Raw genomic sequence first — 8,905 nt, forward strand, 5'->3', positions numbered from 1 at the left:
AAACTGGCAGCATAGAGGTGTTCTTCCTAAATATTATCTTCAGCAGAAAATTCTGCTTACAAACACCAGGCTAAATCACCCTCTCCAGGAAAAAAAAAAAAAAACCAAAAAAAAAAAGACACCCAGAAAACCAAAAAACAGAAAAAAAAAAAAAAAAAACCAAAAAAAACCCCCCCAAAAAAAACCACCTTAAATTAAGGGACCACTGAAAAATAAGACATGAAGCAGAAGTCTGAGGTGTTCAAACATGCTTTCATATTATGTGACCCAAAACTACAAGAACATACAGCTTTTAAATAAACAAAAAAATGCATTGTTTTTTCTCTCATTGCATGTTTCCGCCTTGCAGACATCATCAAGGTCTGCTTGTTGTGTTTTCAAGAGGAAAATATATTAGGTGCCTTACCCATAGGCACCAGGTTGTGAGGAGCACCAAGGCCTTCTCTACTCCATTCTGAACCAGTCCCATCCACACAGACTTTCCCAGCCTAACCCTCACCCTCGTAAGTTTGCCAGCCTGTCTCCAAGAACCCAAAGAAGACAGAATGCCTGAATGATGTCTGATGAGTGCTGAGCAAAGGGGATTACCCTTGAACCTTCTGGCAATAAGAGAAAATAGGAGAAGACCTGTCAGAGCAAGCTCTCGTGTGGCACTGGGCCTGGCAGCGCTGTGGTCCCAGGCTCCTGTTCTTGCCATAGGCTTTGTAGTCACCAACATGAATGGAGCCTCAGTGGGTACCTGGAGGTTTCATCACCCATGTGGCCACATCATGGCAGAGTTCAGCACCCTGGGATTCACTTACACAATCACTAAGATGACAGGTAAACCAGGAATAATGAAGGATGGGGCAGGAGCAGAGGGGCAAGCGACAGCACATCTGCTGCTTCCATTTAACAAACTGTAAGTTTAACAAGGCAAGGAGCCGAACATTCCATCACAGACAGCTGCTCTGCAGGTACTCAGCACTACATTCACCCCTGTATCACTGTGAATGGGAAGGATTCAGCTCCAACACTGCACATCTGTGGATGTTCCAATATGAAGGCTGAGGTCATCCTGTGTACCATTTCTCCAGCCTTTCTTCTGGGCGAGACAAGCAGACCTTACTCATGGGGGCACAAAATCTGTCCAGAACAAAATCTGTTCACTGCTGCCTCAGCACTGTTCCCACAGAGCACAGCATCACTGACCTCATCTGTGAATAGAGGTAGGACGAAATTTCTTTTGTAGGTTAAAAAACCAAGTTATAAAATTTTCTTGCACCACAAAGGACTGAATATCCAGTCTATTAACCAAAGGTTCATTTGCCTTTGTCCCTCGCCCGCAACAACAACTTTTAACAAACCTTTTCCTATGCTAACTGTGTGTTCTCCTGTAATCTTTCTAACTCACTTCGATCTTCATGTAAGTTTAGTTAAAATACTTCCCATTAACGACAGGCATTTCAAAATTAAGAGAAGAGCACCTGAAGCCCTGACAAGGAAGATGCCTGCTCGGGGTTCGACTGAGAGGAGCCTCAGGCAATCAAGGTCCCCGCGGCCCCTCCTCAGCAGGAATACAGAAACGGAAAACAAGGTGTAAAACCTCGCGAATTGAGATAACGACGCGTGAAACGGATTCGTCTGGAGGAAATTAGTGTAATTTACTGCTATTTATTCAGATAGTGAGAAAATTAAGCCCCACTACCACCCACCCACCGCTCCCCTTTCGCAGTCGGAGCTGCCTCCCTCGGCTGCCGGCTCTTGCCCGAAGCCGCGCTCAAGAGCGCCTGGGCCCGCTCTGCCCAAGCTCCCGACGCTGCAGCTCCTCGACACACCGTGCTCCAGCCTGGGCCCGCTCTGCCCAAGCTCCAGACGCTGCAGCTCCTCGACACACCGTGCTCCAGCTCGGCACGGCCGCACAAGGCCTACCGGGGCACGCCTATCCGCAGAGGACGCGGCGGGACAGTGTGTCGCGGACCCGGGAATTTGCGTTCCACCTCCCCGCAGTCTGGCACAGGCAGCCTTTCCCTCGGGTTAACCAGCACCCGGACGCTGTCGGCGGGAGGTTGGGGCCTGCCGCCGGTCGGTCCGTGCTGCAGCGCTGCTCGTTCCCTGCGGCGCTCCGTTGGGGCCGGGCATGGGGCTGCCACAGAACAGGCTCAGTCCACCCCAGTGAGGCGGCCCCAGTTTGTCCTCACAAAGACCTACTTCTTCCCCATGCACAGACACACAGCACAGCCCTTTCCAGTCCAATGGTGCCCGAGCACAGGGCTTTTGTCTAATGGGCTGAGTCTGACTGAAGTGCTGGCCGCAGAGCTGGGAGAGGAACCTGCCCTGGAGTGCCTGTGAGAGCTGCCCACTCCAATTCCCACCCTGTTTCCTAGCAATCAGGCTTTGGCATCACCACTTAGCGAGAGAGCAGAAACAGCCTCCCCAGGGGCACAGTAGAGCCCCATCACTGGCCACAATCAAGTTTGTGGTTGGCTAGGTGCTGGCTAGTCTCTTCCAGGCCGCCTGTCCCACACGAGGGCTGGATGAGGTCACCTTCCAAGGTCCCTTCCCACCTGGGCTGTTGCAGGATCCTATGATGATTCCATTTTCAGACTGGGAATAATGGTTCTTTCTCCTTAGCTCTCAGTGGTCTGGGGACTTGTGTCTGTGGAAATGAGCCCCTGCCTGTGGCAAGAGAGGATGCAGGGCAGATGTGTTTCTGGGCACAGCTTGGGCAGATGCCACCTATGTGCACTGAAAAGGGGGACACTGAGATGGGCTTTGTCCATGAGGCCAGCATGGGCCATGGGGTGAGAGTGTGCAAGGCAGGGCTGGAAAGCTTTCACAGTGTTTTGCTCTGGCTAGGTGAAATGGTGCTGTTGGAAATGTCAGCCTGGCTCATGCTGTCTCTCCCCTAACCCCCATCCTGCCATGTTTTGACTGAAGCATAGAGATGAGACAGTGAAGCCAATGGCCCACACCCACATGCCCAGCTGCAAAGGAAGAACAGAGAAAGATCTCTTCACGTATCTGTCTTTAATCAATATGTGTTTCAGGTATTAAAGAAGCTTTGTACATAGAATGTCGGACTCCAAAACTGAAGGCAGGATCCCGGACCTTGGTCACTGACAACTGGAAGGTGAAATTGGGATGAGAAGAGGTGAATATGGTGCCTCGTTCTCCAGAGTTATCCTCAAGTGAAGGCTGTACAGTATAACAAATTGGTGGGCTGACTGACTTACCTTTCCCAGGCTGTATTCTGCTGGACCTGGACCTGCTCAGACCCAGCACAGCCCTTTCTAGTCCAGTGGTGCTGAGCACAGGGCTTTTTTCACCAGAGTGAAATAAACTTATCCAAAACCAATTTGTTGTGAATAAGGAGACACTTCTGTATTTCAGTGCCAGGAAGAAGGGGGATTACTCCTCCAAATTTGTTCTGATTAGCAAATAAAATGCATCCATTTTATATGCTCTTTGTGCTGTGTTGTTTTCACATAAATTCTTTTACATAGTGTGCATCATATGCCCATTCTTAAGTTTTACCTTTACAATGACTGGTCTCACTAGTTATATAACTACCATAATAATCCTACCCTAAGGCTATCATTAGTCATATCTAGTGAGATCTACTGATTGGAATCCTTGATATTCAAATCAGGCTGGGAAGGGTAAGGGGTTTCCTACGATACTAACTGGTCTTCATGACAATTTCTATAGCGTCTTGAACAAGGCATAGGATTCCTGGTAACTTCTTGGTAATGGTTTCTCTGGCTGAATACTTTAAAAACCTCACTCCTAACATTCCTATATCATGTGCTTCATGGTTTTGTAATTGCAATCATAACTAACACTTTCGTCTTTTTTATTATGAAATAAATTGTTTTGCCAGTGTATTTTTAAGAGGCTGAGTAGAATGAAGTGCTGGCCAGAGAGCTGGGAGAGGCACCTGCCCTGGAGTGCCTGTGAGAGCTGCCCACCCTGTTCCCTAGCAATCAGGCTTTGGCATCACCACTTAGCGAGAGAGCAGAAACAGCCTCCCCAGGGGCACAGTAGAGCCCCATCACTGGCCACAATCAAGTTTGTGGTTGGCTAGGTGCTGGCTAGTCTCTTCCAGGCCGCCTGTCCCACACGAGGGCTGGATGAGGTCACCTTCCAAGGTCCCTTCCCACCTGGGCTGTTGCAGGATCCTATGATGATTCCATTTTCAGACTGGGAATAATGGTTCTTTCTCCTTAGCTCTCAGTGGTCTGGGGACTTGTGTCTGTGGAAATGAGCCCCTGCCTGTGGCAAGAGAGGATGCAGGGCAGATGTGTTTCTGGGCACAGCTTGGGCAGATGCCACCTATGTGCACTGAAAAGGGGGACACTGAGATGGGCTTTGTCCATGAGGCCAGCATGGGCCATGGGGTGAGAGTGTGCAAGGCAGGGCTGGAAAGCTTTCACAGTGTTTTGCTCTGGCTAGGTGAAATGGTGCTGTTGGAAATGTCAGCCTGGCTCATGCTGTCTCTCCCCTCCCCCCCATCCTGCCATGTTTTGACTGAAGCATAGAGATGAGACAGTGAAGCCAATGGCCCACACCCACATGCCCAGCTGCAAAGGAAGAACAGAGAAAGATCTCTTCTGTCTTTATCTGTCCGTATCTGTCTTTAATCAAAATGTGTTGCAGGTATTAAGGCAGCTTTGTAGAGAGAATGTCGGAGTCCAAAAGTGTAAGCAGGATCCCGGGCCTTGGTCAGTGAAACCTGGAAGAGGAAGAGGTGAATATGGTGCCTCATTCTCCAGAGTTGTCCTCAAGTGCAGGTTGTGCAGCATAATATATTGGTAGGCAGGCTGCCTTACCTTTCCTGTGTTGTAGTCCGCTGGACCTGGAAAACGATCCTTCCCAGCAAATTTGGTTTTTAGTCCCATTGAGTACTTGGGAGCCCTGGTTTTGTAGACGTCCAGATCCACCCTATCAAATGCTGCAGGACCTGGTGTCTGCAAGAGAAGCAATGAGGTTGGTGGGTACAAGAGACAGTGTGAATTCTTCGTGGGTGTCCATGAGTAGTGTGCTGCTTGAGGTGGCTGGCCAGAGGAGCAGTGGGGGAGGTCTGGAGCCTTGGGAATGAGGGCTCCTTGGGAAGAGAGGTAGATTTCCCAGAGGACGAGGGAGATTGTTGCCATTAGTGCCAGTGAGCTGTACCGTGCCAAAGCTGCTGGTGTGGGAAAATGAGAGGCGGCAGGTGTCGGTGTTACTGGTAATGGCAGAGCCAGAGGCCCTGTAGCTTCTTGTGCTTTGTTGCAGGTGCAGGGTAATGTGTCTTATGTGGGGATAAAGCAGGCATTGGGGCCCTTCTGTCCTGAGCAGTGCAGCTGAGCTTCTGCTGCTGCTGTGAGAGAACAGACAAGCACAGCTCACCTTTGCCACGTCTTGAAAACAGCTCTGGTAATTACTCTTCCCCTTCATGGAGTAGCACGGTTCGGCATGAGTGTACGCTGTGTGGGGTCCCAGAATCCTTGGCAGGGTGTAGGTGCCAGGACCTGGAAATGGAATAGGTAGATGGGATAGGTCAGTCCTGTGGGAAAGGGTGCAATGCCTGGGTGGAAGAGAGTCAGCCTTCCAAGCTGGTTGTGAGGAGCAAGAAGGGTGTCCTGCCCCTCATCCCAATGCCTCTGGCTTTTGTTGCATGGAGTGTGCCTTGGCTGTTTGAAGCCAGAGCTGCCAGTTCTTCTGTGAGATGGGAGAAGTTGATGCTGTGGAACAGGAAAAAGCTTGTTGAGCACACACTGTGTCTTGCTGCCTAGGCTTTTTGCTAGGCCTGTTGAAGAAGCTGCAGATGCTCCCTGGAGGACACACAGGCTGTAAGAGTGTTTGTTTCCCCAAGTTCCATACCTGGTGTTCGGAACCTTTTAAAGTCCTTGGGCCGGAACATCATGAGACTCGCGGGTGCAGTATAGTAGATGTGTTTGTTGGCAGGATCTGTGATGTAGTCACCTGGGACAGAGAAGGAGACAAGAAAAGAAGTGAAGCTGGGAACCTAACTGCAAGCCAAAGAGGAGAAGGCAGGAGGAGGTGCTCAGTCTTGCTTTCTGTCTGGAGCCCTCTGAAGCTTATTCAGGGCATGGGCAGAGGGGGCTTTGTGCCCCAGTGGCACAGGGCAACAGTAAGGCATGCTTGTCTGGCCTGAAAGAAGGGATGCAGAAATGCTACTCACTGGGTCCAGGGGTGACCAAAATCTTGGTCTTCGGACGTGCTGTCACAAGTGCCGATGGAGCCATCTGCTTCCCAGTCTTGGTAATGGATGATTCGATGAAGTATCGAGGACCTGGTGAGCAGGTTGCTTCGGAGGGAGCTTTGGTCCCTCGAAATGAGTATGCAGGGGCTCTGTCTTTGGTGGGATCATGAGCTATATAACCTGGGAAGAAAAGCTTGTGAAAGGACCTGTGCCTGCAATTGTCTACTAAAAGGAGGTTTCTAAGCAGAAGCAAACGCTGTGCTGCGCCTCCCGCTGCCACTACCTCCCTGTGATAGTTGGTTTACCTGTTGACCCAGGGAGCCCGTACTTGGGACCTGGGGTGCTGAATTCTGCAAGTATTGGGCCCCGTCGGGGATGAGGTCTCCAGGTGCCTACCCAGGGTCCCTCCATGCTGGTGGCCAAAGAAACTACAGGAAAAACAGGAGAGCTACCAAAGGGCTTCTCTGACACAGCGCTGGTACAGAGCTTTCCTGTAGCCCAGAGCAGGAAGAAAGCAAACTGGCATCACGAGAGAAAGTGAAGAAAAGTGAAGAGCAACAAGAAGTAGCAGATGGAGGAGAAGGCAGAATGGAGGGAAAACAGCAAGTTAGAAGCAAAGATGCAGCAGAAACTCCTGCTGTGCCCTCAGGCAGTAATTGTTGGCGTAGAAGCGCAGCTCTGGCTTGGCTTGAAGGTAGCCTCCTGCGCGTCTACAAATGAATTTACTCAGCTGGAGTGTGGCGCTGACAGGGTGAGGTGCAGGGAGGGACACCAGCCCCTCGCTGACATCATAATCCATTGCTAGGTGGATCCCTCATCATTGACATCCATCACCAGGTGACATCCCAAAGGGCCATTCTCACCCAGTGACGAGCAAACCCTGCTGTGATTTTGAGACCCTTAAGCTGTTCATGCTGCAGCACTGCCGTGTGGCCTGCAGGGCTCCTCTGGGGCTGGGCATGGGGCTGCCATGGAACTGGCTCAGTTCAGTGTGGGGCAGTCCCAGTTTGTCCTCACATAGACCTGCTTTTGTTCCCATGTGCCCAGAGACCCAGCACAGCCCTTTCTAGTCCAGTGCTGTTTAGCACAGAGCATTTGTCTAATGGGTTGTGTCTGACTGAACTGCTTGCTGCAGAGTTGAGAGAGCTGACAGAGGCTTTTGCCTCAAAATGTCTTTGAGAGCTGCCCACTCTAATTCTCACCCCTTGCCCTAGTAACTAGGGTAGAATCCTGTTGACATCACCACTTAGAGGTGAAAAAACAACCTCCCCAAAAACTAGAATTAAAGAGGCTTTGTCTCAAAGTTAGTTCTTGTCTTGCTTTGGCCCTTCCATTAACTCTCTGGGGGGAAAGGAGTGAGTAAGCATCTGACGTGGCTTAGCTTCTCTCCAAGCTCAACAACTGAATTCTAATATTATTTAGCAACAATGTAAAAATGCCCTTCTTTGGGGTTGAATAAAAGTTGTGAGTTAGCTGTAACTGCCACTTACTCCACCTGCAGTCATTTACAATGGGAGATCCCCTGAAATGAGCTAGGAAGTTGATAGTGTCCAATGCCCAGCTTGTGCTTTGTATCTTGTAATGCTTTTCCAAGGTCTCTGTGCTCTGAGCTTACTATTAGAGGGGAGGGAGAGAGCAAAGCTATCAATAGTATCAATTGTTCTGGCCTCTCCATTTGAAGGCCCCCAGTTTCTGCATCACTCCTCAGATGCTACTGATGTCTTCAAGCAGTTTTTTCCCTTTAATGCCCACTTCTGCAGGTTATTTTGGGAGTTCATGGTCAACAGGATTTTCAATGTTGATGCTTCAGGAACATATGAACACTTTCAAGGTTTCCCTGGGAGGGTTGGACAGAGTTAAGTTTCCTTATTCTGATTTTGCCAGTAGTGTGTGGATCTCTATGCCTGAACTATGAGTTCTCCCGCTAGGTTTTTCCTTCCCCAGATTTCATGACTCTTTGTCAGTAATACCATTCATTACCCATATTTTGTTTAGTGACCCTTAAAGCTTTTCAGTCTCCAGATTTTTATGGTTTGACACTCATATGGCTTTCCTTCCATTTTGTGCTACATGGGCTGTGGTTAATATAGCATCAGTTAGGAAATACACTCTGAAGCATATGAATTGTGATTTGAATGGAGATGCTGTGAGTGAGGTAAAACCGTGGAGTGGCAAACTAGAAGACATAAGAGTCCTTTAACACAAGCTGATTTGTGTAGTGAAGGGCACTTAAACTTCAAAGGCACACACAGATGGAATTTTCTCCCACTGGTCAAGCACTCATGCAGTGTAACCAGCAGTTTTCATAACACTTGCAGTCTTTGATACACTAACAAAATGGTATATGAGCTTGTTGTCTTACCATAGGTGAAGCAGATATTGAGAAGATTGGCAGGAGTTAAAACATTACCAGTGCAGCTGGCTAATCACATTTCTTGTTGGATTATTTAGAAATGCCAGCATTAGTTGATGAGTTCCAGTTCTTCTGTTCTTGGTGGCATTCACCTGAGTCTTCTGCATCTGTTGTTTTTTTTCTCCTCCTTTCTTCTGTGTCCTGTATCAGTGCAAAGCTATCAAATAAGTTGTGTTTAGATGATGCTTTGGAGCCTACTGATGGCAGCTCCTCCAGGCTTGGGTCATAGTTTTACCTCTGGAGACTTAAAAAAAAAGCCATTCTGGTAAACAGCCTTCTTGGATGATGGTATTTTAACTGTGAAG

The 8,905-nt window shown here is 49.1% G+C and overlaps 1 protein-coding gene across 1 annotated transcript; it reads right to left on the bottom strand.

Annotated features, from left to right (window-relative positions):
* Positions 1-4,618: 4,618 nt before the first annotated feature.
* Positions 4,619-6,914, bottom strand: LOC120500495 (outer dense fiber protein 3-like). The gene is made up of 6 exons (XM_039705487.1): positions 6,493-6,914; positions 6,167-6,367; positions 5,845-5,946; positions 5,371-5,492; positions 4,812-4,949; positions 4,619-4,714 (listed from the first exon to the last, which is right to left on the bottom strand). Exons 1-6 carry the CDS (start codon positions 6,596-6,598, stop codon positions 4,619-4,621), a joined length of 765 nt encoding a protein of 254 aa, XP_039561421.1. The 5' UTR covers positions 6,599-6,914.
* Between the last annotated feature and the right edge of the window lie 1,991 nt (positions 6,915-8,905).

Source organism: Passer montanus, unplaced genomic scaffold (assembly GCF_014805655.1).
Source record: "Passer montanus isolate IOZ18808 unplaced genomic scaffold, ASM1480565v1 scaffold18, whole genome shotgun sequence".
NCBI lineage: Eukaryota > Metazoa > Chordata > Aves > Passeriformes > Passeridae > Passer > Passer montanus.